This window comes from Lepidochelys kempii, chromosome 4 (assembly GCF_965140265.1).
Source record: "Lepidochelys kempii isolate rLepKem1 chromosome 4, rLepKem1.hap2, whole genome shotgun sequence".
NCBI lineage: Eukaryota > Metazoa > Chordata > Testudines > Cheloniidae > Lepidochelys > Lepidochelys kempii.
The window spans coordinates 14,159,461-14,174,377 of NC_133259.1; the positions used below are offsets into that span (position 1 = coordinate 14,159,461).

The 14,917-nt window shown below is 44.2% G+C and overlaps 1 protein-coding gene across 7 annotated transcripts in view; it reads left to right on the plus strand.

The window, feature by feature from the left end:
- The window catches only part of FRAS1 (Fraser extracellular matrix complex subunit 1), a 299,490-nt gene extending 285,011 nt beyond the window's left edge, over nucleotides 1-14,479 (plus strand). For 6 of the 7 annotated variants that reach the window (XM_073340462.1, XM_073340465.1, XM_073340463.1 and 3 more), the window contains 5 exons: nucleotides 255-371; nucleotides 5,220-5,386; nucleotides 5,737-5,942; nucleotides 8,495-8,641; nucleotides 10,330-14,479. In XM_073340462.1, the coding sequence (XP_073196563.1) occupies nucleotides 255-371; nucleotides 5,220-5,386; nucleotides 5,737-5,942; nucleotides 8,495-8,641; nucleotides 10,330-10,929 (1,237 nt within the window). In that variant the 3' untranslated portion in view covers nucleotides 10,930-14,479. The remainder of the gene's footprint in view (nucleotides 1-254; nucleotides 372-5,219; nucleotides 5,387-5,736; nucleotides 5,943-8,494; nucleotides 8,642-10,329) is intronic. The other variant, XM_073340467.1, reaches the window with a different exon arrangement.
- Nucleotides 14,480-14,917: the final 438 nt, after the last annotated feature.

The window sequence follows — 14,917 nt, forward strand, 5'->3', positions numbered from 1 at the left end:
TTTAATTATTGTGGACCAAATTCTCATCCCTGCTGTAACTCCACTGGAATTGATGGAGTTACATCTGGTGGTGGTGGTTCAAAACTTTTATCTTCAGTATTAGAATAGTGCAACATGCATGGATAATCATTTATACTAATGAGAAAATGCTGGATGCAAGAAGCTATGCAACTGCCCATCTGATAAATGTTTCCAGGCAGGTAAACAACTCCCAGATTAATACGGTAACCATGGCATCTCCCATCTGTTTCCAGGAAGGACTATTCTGGAGAGTACACAATCTACTTAATCCCTTGTACTGTGCAGCCCACGCAGCCGTGGATTGACCCAGGAGACAAGCCATTGGCATGTACTGCTCATGCCCCAGAAAGGTGAGGAGAGGCACTATTCTCCTGTTTCACTGCTCTCTCAGACTTCAAGGCCTGCATTCAGAGTTGTTATAAATGTGTTAACTTCAAGGGAGTGGAGCATATGAGTAACTGATAGTTTGTGGGGTCAGAAATGAAGAACCCTCCACTGAAAGATCGAAGTGTGTGGACATAGGAATGAGGCAGTTATATTAAGATGTGAATGTGGTTGGGGTACACGAATTTCATAGATATTCAATAAAGCTACTTAGTTATTCAAACAGAATGTGTGTAGTAGAATATGTCCCCAGAGGAGGAGGAGTAATGTACACAGCACCACAAGCTGAAATGGCTTAGATCAGTGTTGACTTTGTGCTAGCTTTACAAGGATACTGTCTGTCTGGCTGCATCATTTGAATAGACACAGCAGGCATATGCTATGAGCTATAACAACAGCAGAAACGAGAGGGGAGAAAACTCCCCATTGGCTTTGAATTCTAGCAGTGAATGAGACTATCCTCCATCAAAATAGTTGAACAGGGCTCCCTCAACATTAAATCTATACTTTGACTGGAGCCACTCAGAACGGTTTGTAACGTGGCTAGTTTCACTACTTCTGAGCCCTTGGCTTGGATGTCAGCAAAAAATGGTCAGAAAGGCAGGGGAAAGCATGAGATCTTTTTGTTTCCTTTTGCTTCTGTCAAAGACAATCTGTTACGCAGGCCTGATTGTCACAGGTGCTGAATATCAGGGGCTCCAGTGGGAGCTGCAGTGCTCAGGACAACTGAAAATCAGAACCGCGTTGTTCTCGTTCTCCTTTTGGGGTGAAGTTCACTGCCCCCACCCGCATGCAGGCTACTAAGTAGGAGTTGGGTTGTAGAAGATGAAATTCGCTGTCCTAATCTGTATCTCTTCTGTGATCACTACTAAAGGTGGTTTAGTGGCCGCTGTCTTTCTCCATCCCTTATGGGGCATTTGGGTATATGAAACTCATGCTCATTCCCTTGGTCTGCCTGCAAACCCCAGATCCATGCTGGTTTAGTCAGCCCCAATTCCATGGCTTGTAGGTGATGCAGAAGCCCACAATGAATCTGCCTGCTCCCCCCTGAACAGAAATTGATCCAGTAAAAGATATTACTTCACCCACCTTTTGTGTCTGCTCCCCCCTGGACAGCCCTGCCCATAGGCTTAAATAGCGTGCAGTAGCCCTCCTCAACTGAGAAAATGTCACGCTTGATGCATAGCCTTTATACCAGGCAACAGCTGTTTGTTATTAATGAGTGTTGTGCCCCATATTCTCCAGTTTGAGCATATAAACAGTAGGAAATAAAGCTCCAAAGTGTCAAACAATAGTATCACAGCTGCTGGGTTCTTCTGTAGACTCCCATGCTCTTAGCAGATGCTACATCTCTGGAGGAAAATGCTGACTTGTGGTGTCTGCAGCTCAGGGGAAGATAAGAGTCTAAGGTTGAGTCTTACACACAGATTTTGTAGAACTGTGTTGGTTAGGGGTGTGATTTTTCCATAGAAATAATTACACCAGCATAAATCCTAGTGTAGATGCCATTACTTGTATAAAGGTGCTTTATACTAGTATAGCTTATTCCCCTTCCCATATGGCAATAAGCTAAACCAGTATAAGTACCTTTATGTCAGTATAACTGTGTCCACTCTAGGGTGTACCGATTTAACTATATGGGTATGTTTAAAGTGGCATAACTTTTGTGTGTGGACAAGTCCAAGCTACATTACCTTCTTTTCTTCTTCGAGTGCTTGCTCAGGTCCATTCTATATTAGGTAGGTGTGCTCGCCCCATGCACTGCTCCGGAAGATTTTCCCTCAGCAGTATCCATAGGGTACCGGCTCTGGTGCCCCCGGAGTGGCGCCTGCATGGCGCAGTATAAAGGGGTGCCACCGGCTCCCCCCACCCTCAGTTCCTTCTTGCCGCCAGAGACGGTGTTGGAACATCTGCTGCTTCAGCTAGCGTTGTTTTGTTTTCTGTTCTTGTGAACTTTGAAAACCTGTAACATAGTTGTATATAGTTAGTAGTTTCTTAGTTACCCTTAGCAGTAGTTCTCAACTTTTCGTTAGTCCCAAACAGGACTCAGCTGGATGATGGGGCATACCCCGGTCCCCAGGCTTTAAGCCCTGCGATCGCTGCAAATGGCCTATGCCTGTCAGCGAGACTAAGGTGCTTAGGCGAAGGGCACATAAGTGACAAGTGCCATATCTGCAAGTCCTTCAAACCTGGGACGAAGAGGGAGCGTGATATCTGTCTAAGAGCGCTCCTAATGGAGTCGGCACTCACTCTGGCAGCAGAGCAGCGGCCCGACTCCACACGGAGCACCGCAGCCTCCACGGCTCCAGAGAAGAAGCCAGAAAAGACTGGGCGGGGAAGATAGCCTACCTCCAATAAGGGACAGAAAAGGGCCTGGGGTGAGCCACAACCCATGCCAGGCAGCTCAACACCCCCAGCACAAATCAAGCGGTGCAGCCCATCCCATGCTTCGCCTGCGACCCCGGGTAGCGGTGCAGGCCCTATCCAGCTTTAGGTGCTGTCAACACCAGAAGCTCTTTGAACAGCTCAAGAGATCCTGACGCTCCCGCTGCCACGCACATCGGCTCCTGCAGTACCTTGGTCTTGGAGAAAACCCATGTTGGGACCTATGCGTGTCCCTGCCTCAGCGGTACCGATCCCCATCGAGAAGAACGTCCCGCCAGCGTTCGCCCACCCGAAGCTGTCACGCCTCAAGACTGGAGAGACAGGCTCAGTGGAGCCCTCTTCGGTCCCCGCACCGGGGGCGCCAATAGAGGGACTCAAAGCATACCTTGCTGGTAGATTGGCACAGACTCTGAGGCACGCGTCACCCAGCAAGAACTCTGGGACCAGCCCCGACCATCTCCAAGGGCCCAGGACCGATCGGACACCAGAGACCACCTATCACTGGGCCATCATTGCCTGTCTCCTAGAAGGAGGTCTCCCTACTCAGGACGATCCTCCCGGCAGCCACCCAGTAGTAGCTCCTGGTCCCATTCAACATCCCAGTACTGGTCAAGTAGCATGAGGCGTGGATTGCCGGGTATCCAACGCAGATACACCGAATGCTGGTGGTCCCCGAGAGCCCAACCAAGAGAGTCTCGCATGGACAGGTTGACTTCAGGATGCAGCGACCGGCACCGGTTGGACAAGAGCTACCGCTCGGCCCGATCCTGGTCGCCCACTACCGACTGTTGCGCTGGTTGCTCCAGCTCAGAACGAGGTTCCCTGCCTGTGGGACAAGCCCTGCTACTGGTGATGCCATCTATATTATCGGCACCGAAAGCTGTCCCATGGCCCCAAGCACAATGGCCGGCTCCATGGTATCCGTGGAACCCCTGGGGGTTCACCCAACCATCCCAGGCTGCCCAATCGGTGTGGGGAACCTCGGAGAGGCCAGCGGCCTCGGTATCCCGTCCCCCTCCAGTGCTCCATACTTTGGGGGGGTAAGACCCCAAAGGTCCAAGAGGACCCAGTGGTGCAAGCTGCTGGACCACCAATGGATGTGGAGGTTCCCGCAGCACTGGAATCACCCTAGTCATCGCCAGACGAGGCCCCTTCACCCAGGTCCTCAGGATGATGCCAGGCTCCCTGACCACGACAGGAGAAAGGCATCAGAGAGGGAGTCCTTGCTCAGACCCTGTTGAGAACAAAACCGGCATTTCCTGTTCTGTCTGGTAGCGAACAGGTCCACTTGGGGAGTCCCCACCTTTGGAAGATCATGCAGGCTACCTCTGGATGGAGCAATCACTTGTGGTGAGAGAAGAAGTCCCTGCTGAGCTGGTCTGCCAGCGTATTCCTGACACCAGGAAGGTGACAAGCTTCCAGGTGGATTTTATGGCTGATGCAGAAGTCCCACAGACGGAGCGCCTCCTGACAGAGAGCCGACAAGCATGCTCCCCCTTGCCTGTTGATGTAGAACATTGAGGCTGTGTTGTCCATCAGGACTCGTAACACCTTGCCAGACAGGTGGAGAAAGAAAACACTGCACGCCGGCTGGACTGCTTGGAGCTCTTTGACGTTTATATGTAATCATGCCTCCTCCAGAAACCTCTTCCCCAGTGTCTGAAGATTGCCGAGATGTGCCCCCCCAGCCGAAGTCGGAGGTGTCCAACACCAACTTGATGGAGTGAGGAGGGTTGTTGAACAGAAGGAATCCTTTCCAGGACTGTCCTGTGGTCAGTCCACCATCTCAGTGAGGTAAGTATCGTCTGGGGAATGGTAACAATCTTCTCCAGGGGGTCTTGGGACGGGGAATAGACTGTCGTCAGCCATTGTTGCAGGGGCCGCATCTGGAGCCTGGCATGGCAGACCACACAAGTGTATGTTGTCATGTACACCAGCAGGTGCTGGCAGACCCTGGCCCTGGCAAAGATCAAGAGAGACCAGGCGCAGGTTATCATGATCGCCCATCCATGGCCCATGAACTCCTACCCACCTCCAGGGGTACTGCTTTGGAGTCACCCAACATGGAATGGACATGAGCAAGCACTTGAAGAAGAAAAGACAGTTACCTGTTCCGTAACTGGTGCTTTTCGAGACGTGATGCTCATGTCCATTCTATAACCTGCTGTCCTTCCCCACTGTCAGAATTTCCGGCAAGAAGGAACTGAGGGTTGGGGGAGGTGGCCGTGCCCCTTATACTGTGCCATGCGGGCGCCACTCCAGGGGGCGCCAGAGCCGGTCCCCTACTGATACTGCTGATGGAGAAACTTGTGGCACCGGTGCATGTGACGAGCACACACACCTAATATGGACTGGGCATGTGCAACGCATCTCAACACCAGTTTCGGAAAAGGTAACTGTCTTTTTTTTTTTTCTCCTCCCAAATTTAGATTTTTGATCCCAATTGCTTTCCAGCAGACAAACCGCCCAGTTCCTGTCGTATACTCTCTGAACACAGAGTTTCAGCTCTGTAACAATGAGAAAGTATTTTTAATGGATCCCATGAAATCTGAAATGTCTTTGGCAGAAATGGATTACAAAGGAGCTTTTTCAAAGGGTAAGGCTTTTTCCTTCGCCTTGTTAATTTACTTTAGCTAAAGGATCCATCTGTGCAGCCTCTATTATTGTGTAAGAGAAATGATGCGATATCGGAGATTTGTCTTGCCTATGTGAGCATGCTGTGTTATAGAATCATGCTACAACCCTGTAAGACCATGCCTGTAACTGTTGTATGATACAGTCATACCACAATATGGCACCATCTACATCGGCAACTCTAAACTCTATCATAATATTATTCCCCAGCCTGGTTAATTTGGCTGTGTAGGTGGTCTCTTTAGTCTTTCTGAATAGCTCCTCTTCCTCCCATGTATATAAATATGACTATTATTCTCTCAACCTTGTCAGGTCAAATCCTATACGGCCGTGTGCTTTGGAATCCCGAACAAAATCTAAATGCTGCCTACAAACTGCAGCTGGAAAAAGTCTATCTCTGTACTGGCAAGGATGGTTATGTGCCTTTCTTTGACCCTACTGGAACAATCTATAATGAAGGGCCACAGTATGGCTGTATTCAACCCAACAAGTACCTAAAACACAGATTTCTGCTACTGGTAGGTTGTACACTGGACAAAATTGTGACACGGAATTGTGGCAGCTGTGGAGTTGTGGGTAGTTATGTCAGGGCAGATTCTGGAACCATCTCTTTGCTAAACGTGTGAGACTCTGTGACAGGAACACTTTGTATTTCTGATATTGCCTTTGGTCTGATAAAATTCCATGGAGAGCCAGTGAGGTTGAGCAAATCTCAAAGACACAGTTCACATCACAAAATTACTGAATGGAGATGGAGACGAAATTACTCTCTAACCCAGGTCAGGAGTGAGGCACAATGAGGCCCATTCCAGATGAGGAAAATGAGCCATTTAGCAAGCATGATAGCTGCCACATCTTAAATAAAATGTTTTAAACATCACCTCGTTTAGACCAAGGCGGTGATGTTGTAACACACTTTAGCTTGTCGTGGGTAACACTACGGTCCCTGTGTTTAGCTAACATGTTTGCGAAATGGCACCACATTTTCCTACTGTAGACAGGCTCTGACTGGACAGGAGGGGAAGCTTTCCCAGCTGTTGTCCGCACTGTGCACATTCCGTGTATAAAACAACTTCATGTTCTGGATTGTTGATCCAGCATCTTTCATGAGCACTAAATTCGCTTTCTCTTCTTCACATACACTGTGTAACTAAAACCCAGGCTGTTTGTTTGATCCATAGCTCTCATTTTTTACTTTAGTCTGCTCAATCGCTCTCCTCAGGCCTTGTCTACACCAGGCTTTTTTGTCTCCAAGTTTGCAGCATGGCTCCCAGTGCAGGTAGACCGACAATAGCAGTGAGATCGTGGCAGCTCAGGCTAGCCACCCAAGTATGTACCCAGGGATCAGGCAGGTTTTGTAGTGGGGTCGCTAGCTTGAGCTGCTGCCACAGCCATGCTCCAGTTCTTAGCATGCTAGCTAAAGGGATCCTCCGGAGGCAGCCGTACACCTGTGTTCCTCAGTGCCAGCACTGGGGGAATCCTCCCATAGCTGGATACAAGGCCTTTAGGGCTCTTTTAGGCCACTCTAGCCCCTTTATGCGGCATAAGTGGGCTGGAGCAGGGGTGAGGTTCTCACCCGTAGAGTAGACACACCTTTAGTTCTGTGTGCTTTCACTGAAATATTTGCCTACAGTGCTGTCTGTATCCTACTTTTTCTTATATGTTCCTAATGCAAGTAGCATCTTACTGCACAGCTATGTGAAAGGCAGGAGGGTGGGGGTTTTAGATCATATTAAATATAAATCCAAATCTTGTGGACGTTACCCATCTTTTCCTCACTCCTTATTCAGACACCTTTCCATTGGTCTGAGGACTAGGAAAAAGTTGAGGAACGTCCTTGTGATTTAGACCTCATTTTTAATGGAGAAAGGGTTATACAAATATATTTGTAACAACAGCCCCCTCAGCGTACAGAGGGACATTTACCCATCAATTTAACAAAAATCCTCTTTCATTGTATGAAATAGTGACTAGTGCACACCACATGTTGAACTATAAGTGCAGACTTTGAAATTAACATTTACCAGGGTCCTGGATGGCAGCCAGGCTACCATTCAGCAGCATAATAAAAGGTACCCTTAGTATTCTGAGTAAATTTTCATGCATCTGTGTATTAGGCTGGTTACACACGGCACTGGGGTTTTTAGTTTAATAAATCTAATCTAGGAATAGTCTATTACAACAAAATATGAAATGCTGTAAATCAAATTGCAATTATAATTATTTCTTATGCTCTGAAATGCCTTTATTAAAAATTATTCTTACCTAAGTCCTAGGAGCTGGCACTTTGCACAACCACTTGCATGGACCTGGGTCTTGGGTTTGACTTTTGGCTGAGAGAGGTGGGGCATTATTCTTGGACCTGGATTCTTGCTTCCGCTCTGAGAGATCTGCAGAGGTGACATGCTTAGCCTCAGGTAGCTGTGGCTAATTTATTGAGCGCCAGACGCATACCCACATGGATCTCAACACTATTAGAGCCTCTGTATTCATTTTTATGTTTGATTGAGCAGCGCTTGAGGATGTCCTTTTTAGTGAAGTCCTCCTGAGTCTAGTTCAGCAGGGAATTGTTGGCTGTGGCTTGGTCTTTGCAGGAAGAAGGGAAGCTGAAGTAAGAAACTGTGAGAGTAGCAGAACTCTAACAGGAGCACAGAAGTCTCTCTCTGGGGAAAATAACGGCAACTGGATAATTTATGAAAAAAAATTGTTAAATTTCTCTTGGGGAAAAAATGAAAGGCAATATTAGGAACAGGGACACTTATGTCTTTGGATTAGCACCCGGAGTTAAGGAAGGAGTGTGTTTTAAGGAAGTTTTTGTCTCGAGAGGATGGCCTTTAGATGCACCAGAAGAGAGCTGTGCTGGGTCAGCTTGGACGGAGGCACAAGGACATGAGTGAGAGATGCTCTTCTTGTGTTCTTTTGCTGCTTCCTAAAACACATTAACCAAAAAGTCAACTTTGACAAACCTCAGTTGTCATGTAGCTGTTGATTGCCAGTTTGTTACTAATGCATGTGTCACCCAGAGTATGTTCACATTTCTTCAGTACATACTGCTTTCTGTAAATTCCAGGACCGAAACCAACCTGAAGTTACTGATAAGTACTTCCACGATGTACCTTTTGATGCCCACTTTGCCTCTGAATTGTCTGATTTCCACTTGGTGAGCAGCATGCCAGGAGTGGATGGATTTACTATGAAAGTGGATGCTCTCTACAAGGTGTGTTGCATGAGATGTACAGCACCACAAACCAAAATTTGTGATGCAAACAGTCCAAGATACTTTGTGCTTTACAGACTCTAGGCCTGACCCTGCATGTATAGAAGTCCAACACACACTAGGGCAAGCCTTGCAGTCTTATCTAATTTTCTGTGGACAAAGGCAGCACATATTTCCTAGTGCCAGAAACACTCTTCAACAATTTAGGGCCCTAATTCTATACTGGGATCCACTAGCACAAGTGTCTGTATCCATGCAGAGTCTCATTGAGCCCAGGTCATATTAACTTCTTTTAATGCTAATCTTCAGGGAGGAATTCCTTAGTGTTCAGTTTGCGAATGTGCTGAGCCCCTTTAACTTATTCTGAAGTCCACAGGAATTTAGAGTACTTAGCAGTTCTCCTGGGATCAAGCCACTCAGTTACAAAGGTGGAATTCCTAGAAGGTGGGTGCTGTCTCTGCATAGTTACCCAGCAAGATATGACTCAATGGGCAAGTTTAGAATATAGGTGAGATCTACATTGTCAACAGCTACCTGAAGGAAGCCATCTATCAGTGGGATTTACTGGAGCTGTATGTTAATCAATTTGAAGGTTCCTATTGACTCATTGCACATTGATTCAGCCCCTTAGCTATGGTGGGCTCTTGGACAAGGAACTTGCTCTTCCCTGAGATTCATCTCAGCTCACTTTAAAATCATCATATGTTGGAACAAGAGGCATTAGATGGGAGAATTTTATAAACTGTATTAAATAAATATGCATTATTTTCCCCTTCCCCTCCCTTACACTTTTCCCACATTTTCCCACTGAACTCAATTTGGATTTAGGGCTGCCCAGCATTCTTCAGGATCAGACCCTAAATTAGACAACGAATACCGTTCAGACAAAGTTCAGCTCCCCACAAACGCCCAGACTGGATTTGTTTGTTTGACCTTTCCTAAGACAGTGCTGTATTTAGTTTTTAAAATATATTTGTAATTAAATATTTGTAATGACAGTTCTCCAAGCCATTCAGCAAAGAGTCTCTTTTAAAAGAGTTGTTATTAATGAATAATTTATTAGGATTATCATAGTTATCAGAGCTGGTCAAAAACCATAAACAAATTTATAAAAACAATTTTACTGTTCTTTCAAAAATCAAAAACTGTCAAACTTTCAGAAGTTAAAAATGGAAAAAAAATATGAATTTTTGGGCATCAGACAAATAATGTTGACACAAAATGTCATAAAGGAAATTTTAAAAAAATCCAACCAGGTATTTATTTATTATTTCTAGAACTGGACAGAACATTTTAAAATGATTAACACTGAAACAAAATATTGACAAAATATTCTGGGCAATACTTGCCCCCATCTTTTGGTCACCAAAAATTGTTAATATATTGCTATTGGTCACCAAACTATGTGATAGTGTGATGGCTTCCATTGTGGTCGGTGCATGGAGAACTGAATGGGGACCTCCAGAGCTAAAACCATGAGCTGCTACAGCTTGAGCTAAAGCTCCCCAAGGACTGTAACAGACCCATAATATCTGTGAAAAAGGCACAGACAGAGACCTATAACATGCACTTGTTCCTGGCTTATAGAGTAGCACTTACCTATTTCCATCTGCTATGAACAGAATTCTAGCATCACTTTAGCTAAAGTCCCAGAGTAAAGTCTCTTGTGTGTATGTGCTGTCATAAAGGTGGAAGCTGGACACCAGTGGTACCTTCAGGTGATCTATATAATTGGCCCAGAAACCATTGCAGGGCCCCGTGTTCAACGGTCTCTCACTCACCACCTGAAACGCAGCCGCAGGGACCTGGTGGACAACAACGGCAGACTGATTCTGGATGACTCCTTGATCTATGACAATGAAGGCGACCAAGTCAAGAATGGCACCAACATGAAATCGCTGAGCCTGGAGGTGCAGGAAGCAGTCACGACTGCTTCCTTATCACAAACAGGGGCGTCCATAGGAAGTGCTTTTGCTGCCATCATGCTGCTGCTGCTCGTGCTCCTGTTAGTTTGCTTCATAACTAGGAAATGTCGAAAGCAGAAGAAGAAGAAGAAAAAGCCTGCCAAAGACATCATGGAGGAATATCCGCTCAACACCAAGATAGAAGTACCCAAGAAAAATATAGAAAGGGCGGAGAAGAACATAAACAGACAATACTGCACTGTAAGGAATATCAATATATTAAGTGACAATGAGGGTGCCTACAAGGTCAAAGGTGCTAAGGTCAAACAAGTGAACTTAGAGGTCAAAGTTCACAACAATTTACATGATGGAACAGAAGTTTGAGAGTGCACATTTTTTTTTGTAAAAGCTTTTTATAAATTGTAAAAGAAAAAAATTAAAAATTTACTGGTATTTTTATAGTCTTGTGGAAAAGGGAAGAATATAGCTTTGAGTGGTGGACAGCAATGCATCCTCCCATGCTTCAACTCACAACTGAGCTACCTCATTCAAAGCAGGACTGTGTGACACACCCAGGGCAGAAAACATTGAAACTTTCATGTGGTATCTCTACCAACACTCAGTTCTGTTTTACGCTACACCACTTTCATAACAGCATTCCTGGCAGCCAAATATTTACGTAAGCTCTACAGTGATTCTAACAAGAACAGTTCATTGTAATGGGGTTTAATAATGCTGTAAGATGAACAGGGCAGTGCAGTATCCTTAGATCAGATGCACAGTGTTTCGCAAAGATCCTTGTAAGAGCTGGAATCTATTCAATTCCACTCTATACTGCTTTCCTTTGCTCTTCCTTTTTGCTGGAAGATGTCACGCAGAACATGACTGTTTTGGTCAAGCATACAGGCACACACAGCCAGTTCTGAAACTAATGCCAGTATCTTCTCAATGGATGATCTGCATGGGAGTGAAATGCTCTTTGAGAAAATCACCGCATGCAGAGGGCCCACACATAGCAGCGGGTATCACTTAAGCCCCATGTTAAAGGGAAATTAAGTTGTGCCCAGGACCTTCTGCACTGGAGTGATTGTCACTCTCAAATGAGTGTGAATCTTCCATTGTTCTCCATCCTGAAGATTTAGGGTGAAATCCTGGCCCCCTTGAAGTCAATGGCAAAACTCCCATTGACTTCACTCTGACTCTTTGAACTACCAATCCCATCACCTGTCCTTCCAACTCAGTGAAGTCTGGAACCCAAAATCATCTGTTTGGTCTCCCAGTCAGTAGCAGCAGCAACATAATAAGATTGAAACACCTTTCATTGAGAACCCTCCACAAAGTCAATGCAAAGAACTATTTGGAGCAGTCTAGATGAGGGGGTTGTCCACTTGGGGGTTGCAGACAGTTGGTTGTGGGCCACAGTGCCCTTCCTATATTGTTGAATGGGATGGAATCCTAGTTAAATCCCAGCTATATGGGAGGAGAGTCCTAGTATTGAAAAGAGCAAGAACCATTGATAAGGGTAAAGCAGCTGAAATGTTCTAACTTTTGTTTACAATGATCTGAGCACTTTGTACTGTAGTGTGTTACATTTTCATGGTGCTGTACCGATATTAATGAACCTCTTAGCATTATTCCAAACGTGATATTTGATTTTGGTGAGATACCAAACCTTTTCTCCCCGACCCTCAGTCACATACAGTACAGATGGAACAGTTGCTCTATTGCATGATGCACTAGAAAATAGCGTGCACAAGCATGCCATGCCTGTTATTTATTAAACAATATTGCCTTATCTGCAGTGATTTCCGAACTCCTCAGTAACCTTTACACTCCTGGGTGCATTTTAAACTGCATGGAGTGTGGAACACACTCATCCCCCAGACTTTGAGTTCCAGCTATGTGCAAACTGGAAGTAAAGCAGCTGGTATTCACTACTGCCTGCCAGTTTTAGGTTTTCCCACACCATTACAAAAACCCAGCACAACATGTGTCCTTGTTTTTAAGAAGGTTCTCTTCATTTTAAATTTATTATTTTTTAAAATGGAGGGACAAAAAAGCCAAAACTTGTTTTGACCGCAGTAGAGCAACTGCAACTCTGGTACCTAATGATTCCATTCACACTTTTTAGTAAGGTTCCATTCATAAATCTAATAAATCATAAATCATAAATTACAAATTATTAATAGATGTTTTAGTAAATAATAATAAAGGTCAGTTTCATTATCCCTTTTTATGGATGGGGAAATTGAGGCACAGAGACGGGGACTGACTTGCCCAACATGACCCAGCAGACCCCAGTGGCAGAGCCAGGAATAGACTCCTGAGTCTCAGGGGACAGTTCACTAGTCACTAGGCTACAAGGGTTAATCACTTGTTATAGAGGCCAAGAGTTTGCTTATAATCGTTTGACACATTCTACTGATGTGCTGATAAACATATGTATCTTATGGCTGCAACAGGCTTATAACATCACTGCTCATGTATTAACCCTTTTCAAACTATTTGTAAATGGAACATCACTATGAAGTGTGACCATGATTCCTTTAGCTGTGTCCCCCATCTCTATTATAATATTTCCTGATGTGGCACCATTTCAGGTTTGTTTCTGGTAGCTCAGGTACTTGGTTTACATACTCATACTCACACCAACGTCACACAGACATACCTAAACAATCAATATTTTGGGTTGTCAAAGAGCTGATATTACTTTTCTGGGTCTTTTAGGCATTTGGCCAGAAGGTATTGGTTTGTTTCTCCCACAGATTCAACAGCAACTGGATAATATGTGTAAATATAATATGTAATGTGCATTTTCTGAGTGGCGGTGAGATCTGATTATTCAGCTTAAATATTTACAGGGGGGTCTGTTCTCCCTGTGATGCATGCAGACTGCTCCCATCAGTGATTGTTTTAGACTGCAAGCTCTGCATGGCAAGGACTGTCTGCTTTGTGTCCTGAACAGCACTGAATTGCTCAGTGCCTAACACCAGATATATCATAGTGTTAAATGGGAGTTTTATGCATATGTTTATGGAAGCTGAGAGGTGGAAAGTGGCAGTAAAGCCATCTGATTTCACACAACACTGTGTAATAACAGAACCTGAGATCCTTCCTGTGTAATGTCCACAAAACAAATATAGGAACCACCCCTGGCAGATTATTTATGACAACCTCACACTAGTGACTTGCCTATGGAAAATTAAAACGCCTGCAAAATTTGGGGTGTTCCTTCATCTCACTTTGATTGTCAGTATCCGCTCTGTTAGATGTACACTTCAAATGAAAGTGTTGAAGCTTTGGATTTGTGACTTAATCATTTTATTCACAATTGTCAGCTGTATTTTATATATGTTGATCAAAGACTGTGGATGCTATTTCCTTTCATTCAGATATGTCGCACCCACATAGTCTCAGCTTCTGCAGTTTGCTTGTTAATGAATTATAAATCCTAGTGTACTTTTTTTTAAAGTATTGAAATTAGTACAAATAAAACTTTGGAAGTTCATTTTCTCTTGTGTATTATGGTACTGTATAAATAAAAACAGAGCCAAGGTGCAATGTTACAGTTCTCCGTATTTGTACAATTGTTTTAACCTGATGACACTGGGGACATTATATATTTCTGCTCCTAAGAAATAATAATGTTGAGACAGGCTTATGTATGACTGCATTTTTCTGACCTTGTGTGTGCATATGTTTTGATATCCTTCAGTTATATCAAATTATTTTACTGTGCACTGCACCCCCGGTGAAGACCATCTGATATGATCTGAATATATCACTTGTTGTGCTGTCAACCTGTTTTCTTGAATCTCATTATAATGTATGTATTTTGAATATCACTCTATTTGTTATGGAGTTAATGGTTTTTTTCATGCAGTACAACATGTCACAATACAAATTTTTTGGCTAATAAACAACATTTTGGTTACTTTTTGACACAAGCTTTCAATTTATTTCATTCTTCATGACACACATGAAGCACCTGAATCTCTCTAGTCAGTGCTTTGAAGAAAGATGTCTTAAAGTTAGACACGCATAGTGTTATCCAAAAGTTCAGTTATAGCCTAATTATTTCCCATTAAATTAGCAGTCATGTTATCGTTGTTCAGCATTAAATTTTAAAAAATTACCTCATATCTAGCTAAACTGTAAAGGCTATCAGTGTCTCCTCAATCATTTTACAAGAACTATTTAGAAACAGACTTCAGGAATTTAGGTGGGGTTACTCACCTCCACAGGTAACTACTTCCTTGTCCCAATCTGTGAATCCCGGATAAGACAGCCCCACTATGTCTTACTTATTCTTTTTTATTTAAAAAATTCTCAAAATTTTGTTTCCTTTTTTTTTGAAATATTGAACTCTCGG